At 41.6% G+C, this 23116-nt stretch overlaps 1 protein-coding gene across 1 annotated transcript; it reads left to right on the top strand.

Moving 5' to 3' along the window:
• The first annotated feature begins 10716 nt into the window (after positions 1 to 10716).
• On the top strand, positions 10717 to 22900 carry lrrn1 (leucine rich repeat neuronal 1). The gene is made up of 2 exons (XM_076752643.1): positions 10717 to 11160; positions 19748 to 22900. The coding sequence occupies exon 2, from the start codon at positions 19910 to 19912 to the stop codon at positions 22061 to 22063; it is 2154 nt and encodes a 717-aa protein (XP_076608758.1). The 5' UTR covers positions 10717 to 11160; positions 19748 to 19909; the 3' UTR covers positions 22064 to 22900.
• The last annotated feature ends 216 nt before the right edge of the window (positions 22901 to 23116 follow it).

Raw genomic sequence — 23116 nt, 5'->3', positions numbered from 1 at the left:
TGTGGTGAAAACTGGGCAGTGAATGTTGAAAACTGGGACATTTAAGTGTTTAACAGATATTTGTTGAGACTCGAGACACCAATCCCAGACAAACTGGGACATCTAGTCAAAATATTATAAGAATTTAATTACAGCCCATCAACTGCTAATTATACAGTATATCAGTATTTCAATTCTTTGTTTTCTTCTCACAGCTGTGTGTAATCAGACCAGTTTCAGCAGATCAGTATTAATAAAGCAGTATGAAGTTTATAGCTATTGTAAATTATATATTGTGTGATTCCTCGTACAGTAAGGTCATTTGTCCCATAAAGGTATGTGCAACAATTATTATATGCATGGACCAAAAAACAGGAAGAGTGACAGATGGTGTCTTTTTTAGACCAGTATGACTTTAGTGTTAATCAACAGCAGTTTAATGGCCTTTTGGTGTGAGGGAGCAAATCACTACGACCATGGTGAGATCTCATGCTGTTAGCCAGGCTGCTACTTTGTCTGTGGGCTCTGTGTTTGATCCACATGAGGTCGGAGTTTAAGCTCCTTCTGTCTGAAGTGCCAGTAATGGGAGGGGGCCGAATACATACACAATCCTCTTTTGCAAATGTGTTTAAAAGGGCCGCATTGGGCTCTGCCCATTGAGGGCCAGCAGGTGTAATCACCACTTTTTGTAGCATTCACAGCCTGGTTAATGGTAGCAGGCGTTGGCTATTTATCTAATACGATGTGCAACCTCAGACTTATTTCAGGAGCTCCCTGGTGCCACACATGGCTGAGCACATTTGCTTGGAAAGCAATGACTTTGTTGTTTTTTTTTTGTTTTGGTGGGTGGTGGTCGGGTGGAGTAAAGACACTCAGGCAGAAGTATGGATTATTTGGTGGCATTTTGGCCAAAATGATTCTGTCTTGGCCTTTGCAAAAAACCTTTCTACAAAGCGGCGATTCTGTAATGACCATGTCTAATGCTTAATGTTCGGTGGAGGAGAAAGTCATGATAAGGATGATGTGTTGCGCTGAATGAAAGTCATCTGCGGTCAGGTGATGATAATAGGCTCAGGACAGGGAGATCCAGGCCTAGAGAAGGACAAAAAACCCCAGGAGTGATGGTAAATAAAGGCAGATGAGCACATAACTTTGCCTTTAGTTTAACAGACTCACTGTAAGTGCAACTCTGCGTGGCCTTGAGGAAATCTGAAAGTCACTTTGATGCTTTGACATGCTGAGACAGAGCTGGAAACTTATCTTCAAATTTAGTCTGTTACAGTTATAATTGACATGCAATATTGTGCAGTGTGGATAACACTTTATTTTATCCTCTAATTAGTACTTAGAAGGATTGTATAAACATTTATTTACAGTAATACAATGTTTATAACATGCTATGATGTGGTTGTTCTCGAATGTACGGGCCTTTATTAACTGATTATTAAGGTATTTTTCATTTTCAATTTCATAATGATATATGAATGTAACACATGAACAAGTTCTTCTTTCCCCTTTGTTATAAAGCAGTCATTAATTGTTTATTCACATGTTCAAAGTTTTTATTGGTAGTTAATAAATGTGTTAAACGCACATGAAGGTATATATGATTAAAACAGTATTGTTTGTACTTGTGGCTGCTTAATATGAGCAGACATAGTTGTTAAAACCACCATAAAAAGTACATATACTGTGTCGCAAAGTATCTATTAATTGTTAATATTATAATGATAATGAATGTTAATGAAAGTGCTACCACTATATGTCTATGTATGTATGACTCTTCAGTAATATAAATACATGTTAGCAAACATCTCTCTTTTTGTACAGTCAGCAGGCACAGAGCAACACTCACTCAGGGTTGTGTCTACAGTCGTCATTTTAGTCGCTTGAATAGGTTTCGTATGACTCAATACTCAAATACTGTAGTTGCAGATAAGTGAGTATTAACCGAGGCAGATCAGGCTTGAAATGAACATCCAAAATCCAAAAGTAGTAGGACAGTGTCAAAAGTAACAGCACACTGTGTCAAACAAAGCAATGTTTCCAACTGGAGTCTCAGCAGACATAGCATGACACTGATCAGATTATATGGATTAAGGACGTGTTTGCACGACATTTGGCCACATAAGAGGATTTCTGTTCAGTAAATTTGGGTTTAAATACCCATAACTGCGTTTTAACTTCAACAGATGAATTGCTTTTAACCAATGCAATAATTCAAACATATATGAAAATATATGCAGCGCTTTCCCCAAGTTTCTTGAAGAGTAGCTCCAGAATCTGGCACACATCAAAGTCTGAAAAAAATCAGGAAGTAATCCATATGCAAGAAACAGACTAAACAATGACAGTTTAAGAGAGAACTTTTCTTGAGCTGGGAAGACTTCCTTGTGGGAAATTCTGTGCGAGGCGCTGAAATCACCTCCACGCTCTCCGACTCCTGGAATGTGATTATGAATCTTAAAAGTGATTCCCACCGGAGTGTCCCTGGAAATGGACCATCCATTCACACATCACTCTCACTCCCGACTTCACCCTGCAGGCGCTCGGTGATCACAGGAGGATATCCACTACTGTATGTATCGAGAGATGGAGGGCTGAAGCAGAGAAGGCAAGAGCAGATTATCAGTTAGCTTTTGATCTGTCTTTGGGGCTCCGTGTGGGAATATATGAATTTCATTGGCGGTGGTTTTTCTACACCTCCTGATTTCCCTCCATAAATCCATCCATTTGTGCGAGCAGCTGACCTTTCTCTCAGGCTTGACAGGTCTTCACTGGTCTGTGGGCCATGGCGGTAGAGCATTCCATGGAGAGCTCATGTTTGGTTACTAGGCAGATGTTATTAATATTTAAAGACGGCATTCTTGTGCATGTTGTGGTGTAAATTCACTTCTTCAGTGGTGCAAAGGCTGTGCGCTCTCTTGAGATGAGATGGGAGATTCCTCCGGATGCAGGATCGTTCCTCTGCCACTGTCACACACAGTTGACAGAGAACAGAGAAACCCTCTTACTGTGTGTTTGCTTATTCATATTCCAAAGCCCTCAATCCTCAAGCAGATACAGTAAGATACCCTCCAGCGTTTGAGGGCATTCTTTGCAGGGTTTTTCATTCGTATGCTATGTAGAAGCTTGAATTAGTATTTACAGGTAGATTCGAATGGGTTCATATGCATGTCTTATTGCTTGGATGCGTGACTTAAGCCAGTGAGGTAAGTGACTGAGTAATGAAACACCTCTCAAATCTGTTACATGGAGAGGAGGCTGCTACATGGGAGGGGACGGAGGTGGGAAAAAAACAGGACAAAAAAAGAACAAGTGAGAAAGTGATCAGGGTGTCTCACCAGTATGAAGCTGCCAAATCTGCCCAGCAACTACAGTTAGTTTAACAACCGTCAGCTGACTGACTGGGAGCTTGGTTCCTCCCCTTGGCCTTCTCACCCTCAACCTGTAATGCCACCTCCCAGGCTGCCATGTAGCTGTATTAGCCTCAGTCATATCAGTTGTGCAAGTCATATCAGCTGTGTATATTTATACAAGGGGGAGGTTAGAGGATAGTGTGGATGCTCAATTTCCAGAACATGTCCATGCATGCACATCCTGAGTGCTGATTATTGACTGCAAAGAGATGCAGTATAAGCAAATAAAAAGACCACTGAATGACCTACAGTATGCCAGGGAGGCAAAACACACACGCACACACACACGCTCACACACACACACACACACACACACACACACACACACACACCTGATTTAGCAGGCCTTCATAAAGACAGGGCTAGAAGTGGACTGTCACTAGATTATTGAGTGATTACTGGCACAATATTAACAGGAAATGTTCATGATTTTACCAGCTGTGTACTACTACTGCCTCTGATGCTCTATCTGGAAGTCTTTTTAACAGGCAGTGCACTTGTTAAGTTGTGTTAAAGTATGCCCAAAAGAATCCTGATGGCGCACTGCAGCTTTAAGAACCAGACGTTTTCATGTATTATTTGTTCAACTGACTTTCACAGTGTGTGGTAAACATGCTGTACTGATTGTAAACCGCTATCAGTATGATATACATACATTACATTGTTTTATTCAATTATATATTATAATTATTATATCAGGGGTTTTTTTAGACCTTCTTTACATGTTTTCTATCAAAGTCACTAGCCAAATCCAAGGTGATACTGTTAATATACAGGTAGTAATGAAGCAGAGCTGTGGCCTCATGTTTACATGTGAAATGTTTTACTTCCCAAGCATTAAAATTTTTTCTTGTGGATGAAAATGAGCATTATTAAAGAAGTCTTTTATTTAACTTTTGCATATCCATAGTCCACCCACAAAGGTGTTTTCACTCATGTTGTGTCATTAGACACAATTCTCAGGACTGCATGAGTGTGTACAGACTGTGCTTGATTGATGTCTCTGTTTTTTTTTTTTCTTTTTTTTTATTGTTATTAATCCATTCAGCTTGGCAATATCACATAATTTCCATGAAATCAATTTAAAAAATAAAAATGGGAAAAATGTTTTTTTTTATATATATAATGAATGGGACCATTCAACCACTATGACACCTTGTGATGGATTATTAAGAGAAGATGAAGATAAAACTCGACAGCAGCATCTGTGATTTGCACCAGCACCGCCTCAGGTAACAGATTAAAGGACAAATTGGTCCTCAACATCCTTTAGTGGCTCTGTCTTCTGCACTCTGTCTCACTCTCTCATCTGTCCTCTGAAAATTAAATCAAATTTCATCAGTCAGTGAGGTGCAGTGTAACCTCTGCGTTGGTGCATTATGAAGGAGAAATCCGTGCTAAGCAGAAAAGCAGACACTTGAGTAAACCCTGGGAGGATAGCTTGCCTTGCCGGAGGAAATAGCAACGTGAGCTCTGAGGCTAACTGGAGATAAACAGAACAGAGAGAGGGAGGGAGAGGAAGGCAGAGCTGGGCAGCAGATGAAGAGATCTTTATCTTGAGTCAGATGTTTTATAAAAGAATTCAGCGTCAGGAACGAGGCTGGCGAAAGGTTTTGGCACTCCCAGCCTGCGGGGCGAAATGCAAGTGATCAACTGTGGGCTAAAAATACAAAATATTTCACTTTCTCAACTGGGCACAAATTTGGCTGGCGTGTGCCGTTCCTTCCTCCAGTCCTACCCCACCATGAGTCACACTAAATGAGAGCTGGGAGTGCGGTTCGCCGAGGCTCCAGTCAGCAGTGAGCGTCTCCGTCTGCTTCTGCCGCCTCCCGGCTGCATCACTTGGCTCGTGCTCAGCTGACTGTCAGTTGTCCTGACAGCCTGACCTCCCGGAGGCTCGCCAGCCAAATGCCACGTCACATCGGGCTCGGCCTCGTCCGGGTCTGGCCCTCAATCATTTTCACACCCACATCCACCTCTAACACCACCCTCCTTCCTCTCCACTTGCACTTGACACTACCTGAAAAAGAGAACCATTTGTTTGTTTCTCTCTATTTTTAGCTCTCTCGACTTCTGCAGTGTACGCTGGGAAGGCTATCTTGGTGCTGTAGTGTCTGCAAATGGAAACGCTAATATTAAACAATATAGTTCCATTACATTACTCATGCCTCCACTGGGAGATCATCCATATTTGCTACTCGCCGTGAAACAAGCAGAATATAAGCATATCTATCATATAGGCTAATTTAATTGATGTTTCTCCTTGCTTGTCTCTGCGTAAAACAAAACTATCATTGGATTGCACCTGGCAGCCATGAGAGCATTAACTTTTTGATACATCCTGCTCCTGAGAGATTAAAGTTTGCTGGAAACTGAAACAGAAAAAAAAAAGATGCTGGCACTCAGAGGCGCTTTTGAAGCTGGTTATGTTATCTGAAGCTTAGCATGCACAGTGTCTCATCCTGTGAGGAGATGACAAGGCCTGATAAACCACAGTGTTTACAGCACAAGTTAACAGAGACAATCAATAGCAGGTCCTGATAACCTCTTGCCTAAGCCATTCCATAATCAGGGTATCACCACCTGCAGTGATGGAGAGGAGGGGCGGTCTTCATAAGAACAATGTGTCAAAATAAAGCGAGAATGAACAAAACAAAGGCTTTAGACTGTGAGAATTAATTTGTTCATATCCAATAATCCTGTCTGGCTTCAGATCAGACACCTCAATACAGATCCAGAGCTCAAAAAGATGGGACAGAGAGGATGATGATGGATAAGATGTGGTGAGGACACAGTCGTGTCCCTCACAAAAGCAGGCCTGATAATGACAAGTGACAACAGAGATGCATTTTGTACAGTTGGCAGCAGACAAAAATACTAAATTCAACAAACAAACCAGATCAACCACATCCTCATACCTAAATGACTGAGTGGGTCCAGACCAATTATGTTCTCCTGCAAAATCTGGAGTAAACCAGCCCGAAATGGTGAAAACACAACATGCAGTAGAAATTTCATACACCGCTGGATCAAAGTTGTTGATTTAGTCTCCCCAAAAGATTTGTTGTTGTTGTTGTTGTTGTTGCTTGTCTAACTTCAAAAGAGGACTTAGCAACATAAAAAGAGCACATCATACAGCCAGGCTGAGCGCGCTAATGGTGAGATTTTATATCATGAATAAATCCTGTGAAAGATTTTACATGAGCAACCTGTGTGTTACAAAGCTTATGAGGAGGAACAGACTGAAAGATCATAAATTTACAATATTGCAACGGCTGTATGATAGAATGTTGTTTTTAATGATACATGTGTGACCTGTAGAGTCTTACAGTGAATTCAAAGAAGCAGTGTCAGATGTCGGGGCGTCTTGAAAAGTGCCTGCTCACAGACCAACACACAAATATTCTCTGTTACTCCTGAGATGTTACACTGGCTCTTGTTTTCACAGGCAAAAGCCTCTCAAGAGGAGAACATCAAACAACTAGAGGCACTGAGTGAGAGAAGTAATACTACTGCAGTGGATCTCCAGAATTCAGGTTATGGAGGCTTTGTTCTATAGCCTGCTTGCTAAATCTTACGTGCACATGCAAATCACACCTGAAGTGTTTGAGCTATTGGCCAAAATCTGCAGATTCAAGCTCAAATTCACACTTTTGCTTTAGAATACAAAGATAACTATATCCTCTATCACTGTTTGTCAAAGGTGTGCTTGAAGTGAGGAGAGAGATCGACATGACAGACACCTGCGTGGCACCGGTGACAGAGGTGTGGATGACGGTTTCTTGTTGAAGTTATCAGATTTGTGATGAAGGAAAAGGAGAAATTCTATTACATTTGCACTGAGATCAATTTTCACTCTCACTTTGTCCATCACTGTTGGGTGATACTGCCACAGGTGAGCCACTGTGTGTGTGTGTGTGTGTGTGTGTGTGTGTGTGTGTGTGTGTGTGTGTGTGTGTGTGTGTGTGTGTGTGTGTGTGTGTGTGTGTGCTGTCCATGGTGCTTAACCAGCTAACGGTGTCATCTGAGAGAGATGTTTTACTCTGCAAACATCAGCAGGTGCTGAAATCACGAACATTAGAGCCTGATCTATCACTAAACCTAAAGATGAGGCAACCAAAGTTAACTGTACAGAAAAGTGCACTGTCCTCTCTTCTCTCTGGCTGCATTGACTTGACTCACTGGAGACGTTTCAAACAGAATGTTCAAAAAAACAAGATCAAATAGGTTGCAGAAATGACCATTACAGCTTGGATGACTTAATCCAATACATTTCAAAGATCTTCTTGATGTGACCCCTGTAGTGTCTCTGTGTAAGACAAGACATAACACGTAAAACCACCGTCAGCTCTGCACAGCTGCCTATTGAAAGGAAAAACATCCTGCGACGCGCAGACAATCTGACATTTCCCTCTACCTTTACTGAAAGACTCGGTGTGTGTGGGTCCAGCTGCACACAGCCCGCTTCCACAGCCTCGTTGCTCTGATGGGGCCAGTGCGGGCCATCTGTCTTCATCACTCTCTGTGGATGAGAACCAGAGAAGAGGTGTGCAGATAAGAGCTTTTCTCCCCACCTGCCTCCTACCCACACACCTTTCTCCTCTTTGAGGGTAGATGATCTTTCTCCTGGTGGACAGCTGTTTGAAAATCAACCAAACAAAGCTCATGTGTAGCTAGATGTTGTCTACCTGCACGGCATGGTCATCAGCATTTAGCTACTGTGTCATATAAGCAAGTCGTGCATATGAGCATTATGTAGCCATAGATGAAAAATGTTTGTAGTCATTTTAAAATGTCTGAAATCTGCAATATGTGTGAACTTAGTGCCTGAAAAAAAAGGTGTTTGCAGTCAAGTTTGCCTTGCCTCCTGCTGTCAAGATCCCAAGAACATGAAGCCCTATCATGTGAAGGAGTGCAGTGAGACGATAGTGCTTCAAAGTGAAGGACACTCATGGAGCAAATTTATTGTAGAGGACAGTGCATGCAGCTTTCCAACAGCGCCACACCAAGAAAAAGAAGGCATTCGCTAAGAAAGATGTGTTTTTCACTACAAAAAGGCAAATGTTTCACCACAGTTTAGATGATGTTCAGGCTGCATGTTTTCTAAAATGGGACGTCCAGGGAGGGAAGGTGGATGTGAGGGGAGGATTAGGCTTTGAGGCTGTGGACTGAAGAGCAATTACTCATTCAGGGGCTCTACTTCAACCCCTTCACATCTCATTTTTGCTTTGCTGCTGTGGCCATGCACTTTGGGACGCGGCAACAGGCTTGAGCAGGAGCAGGCACAGCACATTCAGCAGCTGCATGTATGGTAACGCCGGGTTTTAGTCTCGCCACCGCCGCTATGATCAAATGGATTCTGAAAATCGCGCTAATGCTTTACAGATGTCATCATACATGGGCACACAAACTCTAATGGAGGCAGGATGCTTTTCAGCCTGAGCTGCACTTTAATGTGATCCTGTATTCAGATGAATTTATATTTAAAGGTCACCGCATGATATTACTTACTCTGATGGCCTGTGCACATTTTACGTGTGTGCTCTTGTGTGTGATTGTGTTGCCATCTCATTATTTCTCCTGTAGAATTAATGGTTTGAATACAGCCTTCATTAGACATGTTACCTGTAGCTTTTAACAACCAGATACAGACAATTGCCAATGTGGTGGCATTTAGTGATACTTTTTCTATTGATTTGGACTGCTAAATGGAACAGCAAATTGGTGCATTAGCTAGTATAGTATTGAATCATTCATGAGCCACTATTTTGTTATCCACTAAAACCCTAAACCACATTAAAAGTGAGTGAGTGTCAATCATCTCCCAAGAAACACATGACAGATTCCCCAAATCTTGCAGTTCCAGATTTCATTTTGTGAATATAATAACTCTGACTTGTATAAAAAATATAAGTGGAATTCATTTTGCAATACATCAAGAGATTAAACAATTACTAAGCAAACTGCATTGTTTGGGTTTGGATGTTTCTGCTCAGAACTGGTTTCATACATGTTTGTCTGATGGAACACGTGGGCGATCCGCACTGATGGTGCCATGAGGTTCTGTGCTAGATCCTTCACTATTTACTACATCAACAATATTATCAGTCAAACACAGAGTTTTGATATCCATTTTTATGCAGATGACACAGTCATGTATGCATAAAAGGCTTCTCTTCAACTGAAGCTCCATCAAAATTACAATCTGCCTTTATCTTCTTCAGACATCTGCATAATCTCAAACTACTGAAGAGCTGGAGGGACGCTGGTTCAATCCCTGGACCGCTAGGATAAATCTGGTGGGGAAAGTGAAAAAGTAGCACTTGCCCCTCCCTCATTACCACCACTGAGGTGTCCTTGAACAAGGCCCTTCACCCCAGCCGCTGCAGTGGAGCTGTGCAGTGGCCACCAGATGAGACTGTGGTTGTGGTTGACCGCCTGCATTAGAGAGCCTTCCTGTCAGTGAAAGATCTCCCTGCCATTCATGCACTTTATAGTATTGAAATTGAAATTGTCCAGCCTTTTGAATACATGCAGAACAGACGGCGGTCTTCCTTTTAAACTGCATGTAAGGCAACTGGCACAGATCCATACTTACTTTGAGTTTAATATCCAATTTTCACCTTTTATTTCCTCCTCAGTATTGGAAAAATCTACTTCTTCCATACTAATATCCAACTCTTGAAGCTTTATCATATGAAATGATTGAACTCAACACTCTTTTATTCTTATACTTATTCGACAAATGGGTATATTCTGGATGTTTCATCGTTTAAGATATATCTTTAGAATAATAATTAGATAATTTAGGTCATTATAACAATAATAATTCAGCCTGACATGTTTATTATGTTTGGAAACTTCACAGGAATTTAAGGTTAATTTGTGGGCTTGTCCATGACCATGATTTGGGGCATGCTCTTAAAGTTGGCCTCAAAAGAGAGAGAAGAGGTCATAGAAGACTGGGAGACTGTTTGGCACAGTTTGCTAAAATCCTGTTTAAAAATTAGAAATTAGAGAAAGAAAGAAAAAAGAATGTAAAAAAATAATAAAATATTGATATTCAAAAAGAAAAGAAGAGGAATAAGGCAAATATTCAGAGATCACTGAAGTCTCGTTTGTGATCTTTTAGTGACACAAAGCACATTCATTATCCTCAAGGTTCGTGTATAGTAGAGGATGGGGAGGGTTTTTTTTTTTTTTTTTTTTTAAATTCAGCAGTAACGCCATGCAGACTACCACCACCCCCCATCTCCCCACCCACACGCCCCCCCTTTCGCCCCATGCCCCGCCGCCCCCTCCTGTCTTTGTTCTCATCACAACAAGCCCGGAGCAGATGGTGCTCTGCTTTGCTTGGCCGACAGTGACAGACAGGCGCTTTCAGCCAATAGCCTGCTGGGGAATCAGCTGACTGGCCTGGACAGCGCCAGGTGTTTTTATCATTTTTCTTCTCCATCAGTAGGAGGAGCAGGCAGCGGCGGCGGCAGCGACAGAGCGGAGGAATATCGGGGCGACAAACCGGTCGGCGGTGGGTTGCAGCAGGTTGGAGATCTCTCTGCAGACCGCATCATGCCTCTCTCCGAGGCGCCCTGGGACTGAGCGGATACACAAGCGACAAATAGGTGTAAAACAGCCGCCAGCTGAACCCCCGAGGAAACCCCCTTGGCACAGTCACATTGATCTTATTTATGTTGCGTATTGACGCGTATATCTGGATAAAGGACCTGTGCGCTTGGGAACATCCGGCTGGAATGCCAACAAGGTGAGACCCCTCAGGAAAGGCAAGGCTGGGCTTCCACTGCTGCAGCTTGTTAGTTTCTTTTTTTTAAGCTGCAATTTTTTGTTTTGAAAAAAGCTGTTTTTTAGGGATGTGATTGGCAGCAGCGTCATCTAAAGCCTCAATCAAAGCTTTTGGTTGACAGATCATTGTTGTTCAGATATGTAAAACCATGCGTACTTTGTGAATATGTTTCCATTCATAACATATTTCCCCGCAAGGGCGATGCATTGAGTTAGGATATATTTAGGATGCAGACACACTCAAGGGCATGACCATTTTTTTTTTTTTTTTCTCCCAGAAATGCAGTCTGGTTTGAGCCCATCACTTCGGGCTCGAAATCTGCTTTGAGCCCACATTAGAACATTTCACCTCCCAGCATATATGATCAAATGCATCAGCCCTTTCTAATGCGTCAAATGATCTTCCACACTAAACAAACTTTGATCTCGTTGCGGTACTTGCCGTGCCAGCAGGAGCTGCGTGCGGCGTGCGCAACCTTGTGTAAATGTGATTTGCATATTAATGTTAAAGTATGTCGGCAGATGTCTCGATGTCTCCGTTCGAAGCAGAAAAAAAAAAAAAAAAAAAAAAAAAAAAAAAGTCGCGGAGTCTTCTTCGGGGGAAAAGACAAGGCCCTCTGTGGAGGATGCTGTGGTGAGAATGGGCTTGCATTGGCAGGGGGTCTATTGTGGTTCACGAACGCTGCTTCTGTCGCTGCAGCTGTTGCGCTTTTGTGATGGAGGCTGCTGACTTGAATCACCCAACTTCAGGCACACACTGTAGAAAGGCTGAGATGATGAAAATGTTCAATTTCGGGGGTTTTGTTCGTCCTCTGTGGTGTCCGCCCACAGGAGTCTGTTTATGACCTCTGTTCACAACAAAGTGCTGAGAGTCCTCTTTTCTCTGAGGACTTCTGGGTCACACAGAAGTCAGTGTTACAGTGCAGAGACACAAAGAGCTTATGAGACACAGCACAGCTTCTAAATGTGTGATGACTTTCTTGAGGTTTTGGGGCCAAACTGCCGCGGCTTTCTCCAGCTGGACGTGTCACATTTGATGAAATGCTGTTTAATTCTTGCTAATTGTGTCTTTGTTGGTGCTTCCATGCTGTCAGTCTTCCAAACTGAACTACACACACACACACACACACACACACACAACATACTGCAGACACACACACTCAAGATGTGTGCTTTCTTTTAACTTGCTCATGAGGGGAGACAGGCAGGTGTGTGTATGTATGTGTGTGTGTGCGGGCGGGGTTGTTAGGTTGTTAAAGGGCTTCACCCCACCACCACCAACATTTAGGTCTCAAGGGTATATGCAGGGTGAAGGGGGGGGGGGGGGGGCTCAAGCCTCTGCCATTATTCCTATAAGAAGGGCTGAGGCATTAACCCTTTGTCCTCTGTGGGCTACAGGTCTCAGAGAAAAGAGGCACAGTAACACTTCAGCTCACCCCACCCTCGACCATCTCCTGAGACACCAGTGTGTGTGTGTGTGTGTGTGTGTGTGTGTGTGTGTGAGAAATATGTCATGGCGTGGCAGTGTGATGATAGACATTCAAAGACACACCTGTGCTCTGGGGAGCTGGGGTGTGAGTGGTCGTGCTAACAGGAGCACCTCCCCCTCATCTGCTCTGTTAGCATGTCAAAGTTCAGACAGATTGAAGTCTGCATGAAAGGTGGGCCAAAGCAAATACATCTCGCCCTGCTCTTCGTCCAAATGAGTGGACGGAAAGATCAGGTCTGACTGTAGATCAGGAGGTATGAGGCCATTAATTGTCGCTGCTTGTAGGTAATTGTTAGTGGTTCAACTCCAGCTCCTCTCCACAAGTCAAAGTGTTCTTGAGCAAGACACTGACCCCTGAAGTGCTCCCCAAATGTCTATATTTTAAATGTGAATGAATATAATAATAATGTATAGCTGCCGTACCTCTAACTGGTTCAGTTCAGGAGGGGTTTTTTGTTTGTTTTGATAGAAAACACACTATGGCTCATTCCATTGAAAAGTAATGGCAGCTTTTTAACCATATAAATTATACATATTAACATTTAAGCGAGTTTGGTGAGAAATAGCCATTTTTGGTATGTTTTTCAACCAATCATAGTTGTAGATGAAGCTCTGTTTTACTTATGTTTACAAACATTATTAATGTAAATGAGACATTTCAGTGTCTGAAAATGTAATAACCTTTGTTGCTGACAGTCTTTTTATCGTAGGCTTGTATTTCAAATGTTGGTGACAGTGTTAAACTTAAGTCTAAATGTATGCAGCAGTTTGCTCTTCTTGCCATTATACCTTACTAGCACTTTTTCTACCAAGAGCTTCAGTTTCCCACAAATCAAATCAGTCAGCTTGTAGAGAGGCTGAGGACTTCGAGTGTCCATTGAGATCTTACGCTTCCTCGTTGAAGGTGAACTGGTTTGAGAGGTGCAGCAGACAAGCTGCTGTAAAATCAATACCATGAGTTTCTGTTGCTGTGAAATCAATCCACTGAGCTGGTGACAAAGTCACCCAGTTGTCTCCAACCTGGGAAGACCTAACGTGAATCATCCAATGTGAAGCCAGCCAACATGAACATCGGCACACTCACACTTACTCATACTTACACATGTACAAGAGAGCAGCGGCGTGTGTGCATGTGCAACTCACTGTACCTCTTCAAATTATGTGTAACTTAACATAATTAGCCTACATATTTTCAGCCCTTATGTTAGGTGAGGCTGTACTGTACGCACAAATGTGCCATTGTTTCCTCTCTGTTGTGCTCTGGACGGGTGACCGCAGCTCTGCGGGAACAATTACTCCTGCTACATGCATTGTTTAAAAAAAGACAGACGAGTTTTCACTTAATATATTAGACATGTTCTCCTCATTTAGCCCTCTGGTCACAGCACAGGTCTGTTCTCTGTAGAACATATCCCCCTTGTCGACTGTCCTTGTCACTCAGGTTCTGTCATCTAATTCGGGGTTGTTTTTGTCACCTCAATTTCGTTCAGTTTGTGACAAGATGTGTTGATATGGCTCCCTGGGGTTGTTTATCTCACCTGCTCCACCTGTAATTTGTTTTCCCTCATTTCTGTTGTATCATCGTGCAGTTGAATGCACTAAGGCTCAAAGGCAAACTTGGGCCAGTGGGGTTATACTGGATGTGTGAGTGTCCTAAGGGAGTCCTAACCAGTTTAAATCACATTTCTATTTTCTCATGTCACTCTCAGTTCTTATCGCTTTCAAGGGAGGATTTCCTTGACAACGAGCCTGAGTGTCCTCAGACTGACTGGAAGGGAATTTGGAAACTGAGCTGTGGACTTAAAAGTCACTCAGAGGGGATCTGAGGGAGACTTTATGTGGTTTTTGGAGATCACATCTTCCATTACTCACATATCAACCACGATTATTTAGTGGGCTGATAGGAATGAGAAAATAAACTCTGATACATAGAAGAAAATGATTATTGTCTTGTCATCTGTACTAATTACAGATTTCTGTTAGAAATTCATATTCTGAGGTAACCTGGATGAGTGCAGTCATTGTCAAACACTGGAAAAAATGTCCAGTCATTGAAACTTTATAGGTAAAATAGTTGTTTCTGCACCACCCACAGAGGTGTTTGGATATTTTTAGGTGATGTCTCTCAACAGTCAGCTCTCTGAACGTTGTGTACATCAGGATGTCAATTAACAAGTTGGATTTCAGTTTGACTTTAAGTGACGGTCTCTCAAATGGGAACGACAGGGATCGGCTTTCATGGCATGCAGTGAAACTGAGCATCTTCACGGCTGTCAGATGTGTTCAGACTGCATACTGTATGTGATCATATTATATATATATATTTATATATATACATATGTTGGCAGCAATACTGGCCAAATAACCAAAATAATACAAACCTAATCTCTGTCATTTTGGTGCTGTTACTTCTGAAAAAAAACGGTGCTATCTGGAGCCCAGATTTCCACGCTATAAATAAATTTACTTTGAGCCTGGTCTGCTGCCAGTATCCTGTATGGAGTAGCCAATCAACACCCATTGCCATTATACAACAGCAATGGGCAGCAGGTGCTGATTCAATTAAAATAATTAAAAATCTTCCCACTGATGTTTGTAGATTATCAAGAGTAATCAAGTGTAATTCTTGGATACAGCACACTCAAACGCGGTCTGTATTTAGTATGCATGCTGTCTGCTTTGAGGAAGCTCCCCTTTGTCACTTGACACTTGACACTTGAGTTTGACCACATTGTATAAAACCCTTGTTAGGATTAGTATGTAGTACGAGTTTTGGTTTTACAGTAAATATGAAAGCATGTTGACTGCTGTAACTGGCATTGCTGTGGTGACTGATGCAGCAAGTACAGGAGCCCTGTATATATATAGAAAGATTTTGCTGGGGAGAAAATTAACTAATCTATGAATGGCTAAGTTTTGGCTTATTAATATGAAACTATTGTTGAAGTGTAGTTAAAATCACCAGAGCATTGCGTAAAAGAAATGTGTAACAGCCATCAGTACAGACAGTAGGCCCTCATGACATGCAGCTGTTCTGCACAGTCACAATAAATATTCATTCACTGGATTTCCTTTCATACCATGAAAAAGTAGTGCTTTACCATAAGATGATGTTAATGCATTTTATCCAACCACAGGGAATTAAACATTGGGTGCTGCCAAGATCTGAAATGTGCACCTTACTTCAGCAGTAATAAGTTCATCTGCCATTTCTGTGAGGGCAGCTGTGACTGTGCTTCAGTGCACTAATGATCACCAGCAGAACGAAGCACAGAAAACAATTCAGTATCAGAGAGAAGGACTTTGTGAAATGAATAATTTTGTGTTGGATATTTTCAGAACCTTTTGATAAATTTGAAACATTTCAAAGGTATGAAATGATTATATGTATGAATATACATTCATATTAGGATAGAGTAGGTCCAGGATATAGGTAGAGGTGAGGAAATGAAAATGGGATCAATCGAAAGACTCTGGCTGGCTGAAACAGATACTGTTTACTTCCTTGTGTAAAAGATGAGAAATGTCCATATTCTCAATACTGATCCATTTCTTTGAGTTGAGTATTAACGACCTGCCCCACTTGTGAGTTATTTGCCCGTTAATAAAAGCTGCAGTCTGGTCACACCTATGGAACTCCCCATATACTGTAACAAACCCACGTTTGTGATCCCACACCCTAAAGCCAGTATTGTCAGATGCGTTTGGCCATAGAAATCATGTCTGAAGCTGTTGCTATTTATTTCAAGTTTTATTCCATTCACAGGTTCAAAGGTGGCTGTGGTAAAAACGTCTGGGTTTTTCCGCTTCCTGCCTTCCTGCCTTTGCTGTTGTGTTGTGTTGTTGAGTGTTCTTCCACCTGCTGTGTGTTTTCAGCTTTCCTGTGGCACTGGGACTCTGATCACAAAGGACCTGTGAAGCCTATGTCAGGATGTCCCAGACAGCTTTTAGCTGTTGTTGAAAAAAATCAACCAACAGGATGTTGACACTGATTTTTTTTTTCTTTACCTTTTTTTTGTCTTTTAAGTGCTCATGGTTACATCAAAACAGCATTAAAAAAAAATCAGCTAACCCACTTTTTACTTTAGATTTTGTGTGTCCAGTATTAAATGGGATCAGAAACTTCCTAATCTTACATCGCATAAAGGGGAGCACAGACAAAGCTGTCAGCATTTACCAGATGGGGAGAATCTAAGATTAACCCCGTTTGTGGTAAATAGATAAGCAAGAATGTGAGAGTGGACAATTATTGTATATAAATATATCTTGCTTACAATCTTGATGCAGAATATTTTTAAAGCCATTTTGAGTCTAGTTTTTGATATTTTGCTTTCTGCTTTTTTCCTCTCCAAAATGATGTACTATACCATATCCACATATACATGCTACTATAAATGTATTATGCTGTAGAGATACCAGATAGTGATTTGAAGCTAACAATGTAAGAATGAGTCAAATGCACACTTCCGTGCATTTAATCACAGTATTAATCCTTTTAATTAAAACAATCACTTTGCCATTGTGTATTGTTAAATTCTGTTTGTTACTTCCTGAATGTTTTTGTTTGACTTTACTCAGCTAAAAAGAGGTCAATTATCATTTGTGAGAATACAGTCTCTTTAGCAACAAAAACAGCACTCTTAAAAGTTTTCTTGAGAAGTAATAATGCTAGTCAATGCATTTTTAAAAGAATGGCTGTGGTGCAGTAGCATGAACAGAGCAAGCTGCAAAGATGTTAAAATATATAAACTTAAACATTTTTGTTAGTGTTGTAATGAAATTAAGTTATTCTAAACATGACATTATTTTATTTTCATGATGAGAGTACTAATAAATTCTCCGTCATGCGTCTTGGATTCCACTGATATGCTGCTTTGAAATAAAGTGCGAAGTGACCTGTTTCTCTCCTCTGGGTTTGAATCCATTACACTGCCTCTAGCTAATCTCCACTTCAGTATCTCCATCCACTAATCCTGACTGGGCAGCAATCGTCACAATATACAGCGCTTTAGCTTAAAGTCAACATAGTGTGCTATCCCTGTTTCACCCATGCTCCGCCCTGCCCCATAGGGAATCCCCAGTATAGGAGGAGCGGAGAGGTGTTCTGTCACCCTGGTGCTGTTGCCAGGCAGTTTGCATTCAGATGAATTAGTCAGCTCTCTTGTTTGAAAGCCTCTTAAGCGCTATCTTCTTAAGCTGGTGCTGACCATAAAGCTGTGTGGTGGAGAAGGCAATGTTGCTGTGGTGCTGCTGTGGCAATTGCACAGGGTGGGGTGCCTCATTTAGTAAATAGATCTAATCGAGTGATGGGATCTCTTATGTGTTGCTGTAGGATGCTGCAGGTGCATGGGCCTGTTAAAGAAGCACTGGCAACCTGATCCTGTTAATAAGCAATTGTGAGGGATAAAACTGTCACATAGGCACGGTATGTCTCTATACAGTGTTTGCAAGTGAAAAGAATTATTGAGTGACATATATGGTGTCCTTGAGATAACAGTAATGTGAAAGGCAATGTTTACTCCAGATCAGTATTAACTAGACTAAGTCTCTAAAGCAAAGCGGCTCTAAGAGGATATTTAGGTACAACAATGCTTTAAGCTAATGTCACCATGCTAATGCTTCAAATGACAGTATTAACATGCTGATGTTTAGCAGGTATGTTTACCATATTCACCATCGTAGTTTAGCATACTAGGTTGCTGACATTTGTGAATTAGCACTAAACACAATTGAGGCTGATGACGATGTTGTTAGTTATACAAGTTTAAAAGTATTGCACAAATTAAAAATTGAATCTGATGATGGCACTCGATTAAAAAGTTAAAGGACTGCCAAAGGCATTTGAGCTCTTCTTGAGGGAGCATACACGTCTGTAGTACGTTAAAAGGCAGTACATCCAATGGTTGATGAGGTTTCATCCTCTGGAGGCCATGACCAAACCACAAATGTATTTGCATGGACAGTGTTTCCATGCCAGTCAGATCCTCATCAGATAAAAAATATTTCAAAATGGTTACCCAACCCATCCCTAGATAAAAATTGTACAACTGTACTTCCCATGTATTCATACACAGTGGGGAATTAAAAATTTAGCACTGGCATTGAGTAAAAGCTGTCTATTGTTTGCCAGACTTAATGATTTATCTTCCAAGTCACTGGAGTAAGTGTAACTGCCATATGGGCAAGCAGATGCCCATTATACCTCTCAGGAGCTCGAATCACTGAACCAAGTGACTGGGCTAGATCAGAGTCCTCTCAGATCCCACTCCTGAAATCCCTATTTGTAGTCAACTTAGAGTTAAAGAGTGCTGCTCAAAGTTTTGACAATTTTCCTTCTGTACCCAATCATCCTGGAAAAAATCCTAGGCCCGTTAAAAACTTTTCTTTTTTTTTTTTTTTTCATGTTTGCCCTAAATTCAGAATGCTGAATGTGTTCCATTAAAAATTGAGACGTTTGAGGCACGGCACATACTAATCTCTCATAGAGTTTAATGATGTTCGGAGAAGCTAATGATGGAGTCCTTATGGGGCCTGTTGGACAGATGAAAGCCCTCAATGGAATTTGATCTGTTTCCAAGTAGTTCAGAGCAGTGTTTTGTGCATGCATTGTAATGAGCTGAACTTGCATTTTCTCAAAACTGTCGATGCTGCACATAACTCACGGTCTCACAAGGATAGTGGAGAAGCAGTTGTTGTTGTTGTTAGTCAATCTGTTGTCGAAAGTAATTGCTGCATTTACAAGAAACATGAAAGATTCTGTGATAATTCAGTAATTATTACGTACAAGACTGAAAGTCTGTAGTCATGCTAGCTGCTTTGTGAGACTGTACCTAGACACAGTAGTGCTTAAACATAAATGCTAAAACGTCAACATGCTGATAATGCTCACAATTACAAGAGTAACATGCTGCTGTTTACCAGGTATAATGTTTATCATGTTCATCATCACAGTGATCAAAACAGTTGAATTAACTTTCCAGGTATTTAGTTGGGTAAAACCTTTTTTTCTTTACAGTAACAAATACATATACAATAACATATGTTTTCTCTTTCTTTCCAGGTTATCCTGCAGCTCCAACATCTTCATGTGAATTTCTGTCCTGTACTTCATCTTCTGCCAACTTCGCTGGACAGAAAAACCTAATTAACAGAAAGATCTGGTTGATGACTGTAACGCACTTTCTCCCAAAGTCATCTGCCCCTCCTCCTGTCCTTCTCCAGCATGGCTAGACGGAGGTTAAACTGCTTTCTTCTAGGCCAAGTGTTTGCTGGCCTGGTCCTGGGATCAATAGGACTATCCTTCGTCCAGAGCAATGAGTGCCCCCAGCTGTGTGTGTGTGAGATCCGGCCCTGGTTTACTCCCCAGTCCACCTACAGAGAAGCCATCACTGTGGACTGCAATGATCTACGCTTAACACGTATCCCGGGAAACCTCTCCAGTGACACTCAGGTTCTCCTCCTGCAGAGCAACTACATTGCCAGAACCAGTGAGGAGCTGGAGCAGCTCTTCAATCTGACTGAGCTGGATTTGTCCCAGAACAACTTTAGTAGCATTCGAGATGTTGGTCTTACCAACATGTCCCAGCTCACCACGCTTCATCTGGAGGAGAACCAGATCACAGAAATGCCTGATTACTGTCTGCAAGACCTCAGCAACCTGCAGGAGCTCTATATCAACCACAATCAGATCAACTCTATCTCTGCCAATGCCTTCTCTGGGCTCCACAACCTGCTCAGGCTTCACCTCAACTCCAACAAGCTCAAGACCATCAACAGTCAGTGGTTTGAATCTACACCCAATTTAGAGATCCTCATGATTGGAGAGAACCCTGTTGTTGGAATAATGGACTTTAATTTCAAACCACTGGGAAACCTTAGAAGCCTGGTGTTGGCTGGGATGGATTTGACAGACATCCCCGGAAATGCCTTTGTGGGGCTTGACAATCTTGAGAGTCTCTCTTTCTATGATAATAAGCTGGTCCGAGTTCCTCAGAGAGCCCTTCAAAAACTACCTAACCTCAAGTTCCTGGATTTAAACAAAAATCCCGTGCACAAGATTCAGGAAGGAGATTTCAAGAACATGCTGAGACTGAAGGAGCTGGGTATAAACAACATGGGAGAGTTGGTTTCTATTGACCGGTATGCTCTGGACAATCTTCCCGAGCTCACAAAGCTGGAGGCTACAAACAACCCTAAATTCTCCTACATCAACCGTCAGGCATTTCGTGATGCCCCAGCCTTGGAGAGCCTAATGCTAAACAATAACGCCCTGAATGCCCTCTATCAATCCACTGTGGACTCTCTCCCCAACTTACGTGAAATTAGCATCCACAGCAATCCTCTGCGCTGTGACTGTGTTATCCAGTGGATGAGCTCCAACAAAACCACTGTCCGTTTTATGGAACCTTTGTCCATGTTTTGTGCCATGCCAACAGAAGTAAGGGGTATGCATGTGCGGGAGGTTCTGCAGAAGAATTTAGCAAACCAGTGCTTGCCCATGATTTCCCATGATACCTTCCTTAGCCACCTCAATCTTGACATTGGCATGACTGTGGACTTGGACTGCAGAGCTATGTCCCAGCCTGAGCCTGAAATCTACTGGGTGACACCGATGGGGAACAAGGTGATGATGGACTCCCTATCTGACAAGTACAGTCTCAGCAGTGAAGGGACATTGAGAATTTCTCATATCCAAGTGGAAGACTCCGGCAGATACACCTGTGTTGCTCAAAATTCAGAGGGAGCTGACACAAGAGTGGCAGCTATACGGGTGAACGGTACTCTGTTAGACAGCACTCAGCTTATGAAGATCTACGTCAAACAAACGGAATCTCACTCAATCCTGGTCTCTTGGAAAATAAACTCCAATGTAATGACCTCTAACCTGAAGTGGTCATCTGCCACCATGAAAATAGATAACCCACATATTACTTACACTGCCAGGGTACCTGTGGACGTCCATGAGTACAACCTTACACATTTACAACCAGCAACTGAGTACGAGGTGTGCCTCACCGTCTCCAACGTCCACCAACAAACGCAGAAGTCGTGTGTGAATGTGACAACGAAGCAAGCAACCTTCACGGTGGAAATATCTGACCAAGGGACCAACACTGCTCTTGCAGTAGTTATGGGAACAATGTTTGCAATCATCAGTCTGGCCTCTCTGGGAGTGTACATTGCCAAGAGGTGGAAGAGGAAAAACTATCACCATTCTCTGAAAAAGTACATGCAGAAAACCTCGTCAATACCGCTAAACGAGTTGTACCCTCCTCTTATCAACTTGTGGGAGGCAGACAGTGAGAAAGAGAAAGAGGGCTCATCTGAGACCAAACCCAGTCAGGTGGACACCACACGTAGCTATTACATGTGGTGAGAGCTACTATCCAGTCGGAGATTCAAGGACATGTTTCTTTCAGGAGCACAAATATACATACTTGCTTCTTTGTGTAAAAGTGAAGTAAGTTGTTTTTCGTTTCATGTTTCTTTTCTGTTTTCTTCGGTTCTCTCAGACTTGCCCTTTCAAGCGAATGATGAACCGAGATTTTCAGATCTTTAGCACATTGCCTTTTTACCTCTCGCCCATTTCGACACACAATATGGCAGCTTTGTTTAGCTTCCTGGACTTAGTAGTCACTGTGCTTTATTTTTAGTACTTGTTTTGATGAACACAGCATGAGCATTGTCACAGATTCAGCATACGCAAGCAAAGGAAAAGCTGAATTCCAACCCCTTTTTGACATGTTTCTCCAGCAGAACTGTTATAGACTGCCATCTTTCTTTCTCTTGTAAAACAGTTTCACTGTTGACTGTTGTGCACTGAAATATATATACTAATTTGTCTATCAACTCAAATATAAGCTGACAAAGTACATTTAGACTTGATATACTGTCTATTGAATAATGTTAGCAATTCCTCTGTAATGTTGTATCAGCTATGATTTATTTTACTTTTTGTACATTAAATAACAGTATGTTTGATTTAGACTTTAAGTTTGCAGAGCAGCTACTGTAAACCAGCAATAGAAATATGAATGTTATGAACTAGGTAAATAGATGTAAGGCTTTTTAAATTTCTTAAATATTCCTTTTCTTATTTTGCTAGAATATGTCTACAATCACTGGTTTTGTTGTGGTTTACACACACAAACATGTTGTTTATCGAGGAGCAAGTTAAATAAAATCTTCTTTCCTCATATTTTTTAAACCATGATTTCAACACCAAGTGTCATTTTTCTAAATAGTACATACGGCTAATTGTGTATACTGAATATTTAACGAGAAAGAGACATTTCCTGGTTGAAAGTAAAGGTTTAAAAACTAAAATTGCAAAAAAGTATTAATGTCTTACATTAGGATTTTATTCATTTCACTAGGATGAGCGTTGCTGTAGGTGTTTCGTTACACCTTTCCTTAAGTGTTGATGAGA

The sequence above is a fragment of the Chaetodon auriga genome, chromosome 2 (genome assembly GCF_051107435.1).
Source record: "Chaetodon auriga isolate fChaAug3 chromosome 2, fChaAug3.hap1, whole genome shotgun sequence".
Lineage (NCBI taxonomy): Eukaryota > Metazoa > Chordata > Actinopteri > Chaetodontiformes > Chaetodontidae > Chaetodon > Chaetodon auriga.
The sequence above is the reverse complement of the archived record's forward strand: the minus strand, read 5'-3'. Positions and strand labels throughout refer to the sequence as shown.

Bases quoted from the DNA above. Each gene is read 5' to 3' on its own strand.
- lrrn1 (XM_076752643.1), top strand. From the start codon at position 19,910: ATGGCTAGACGGAGGTTAAACTGCTTTCTTCTAGGCCAAGTGTTTGCT.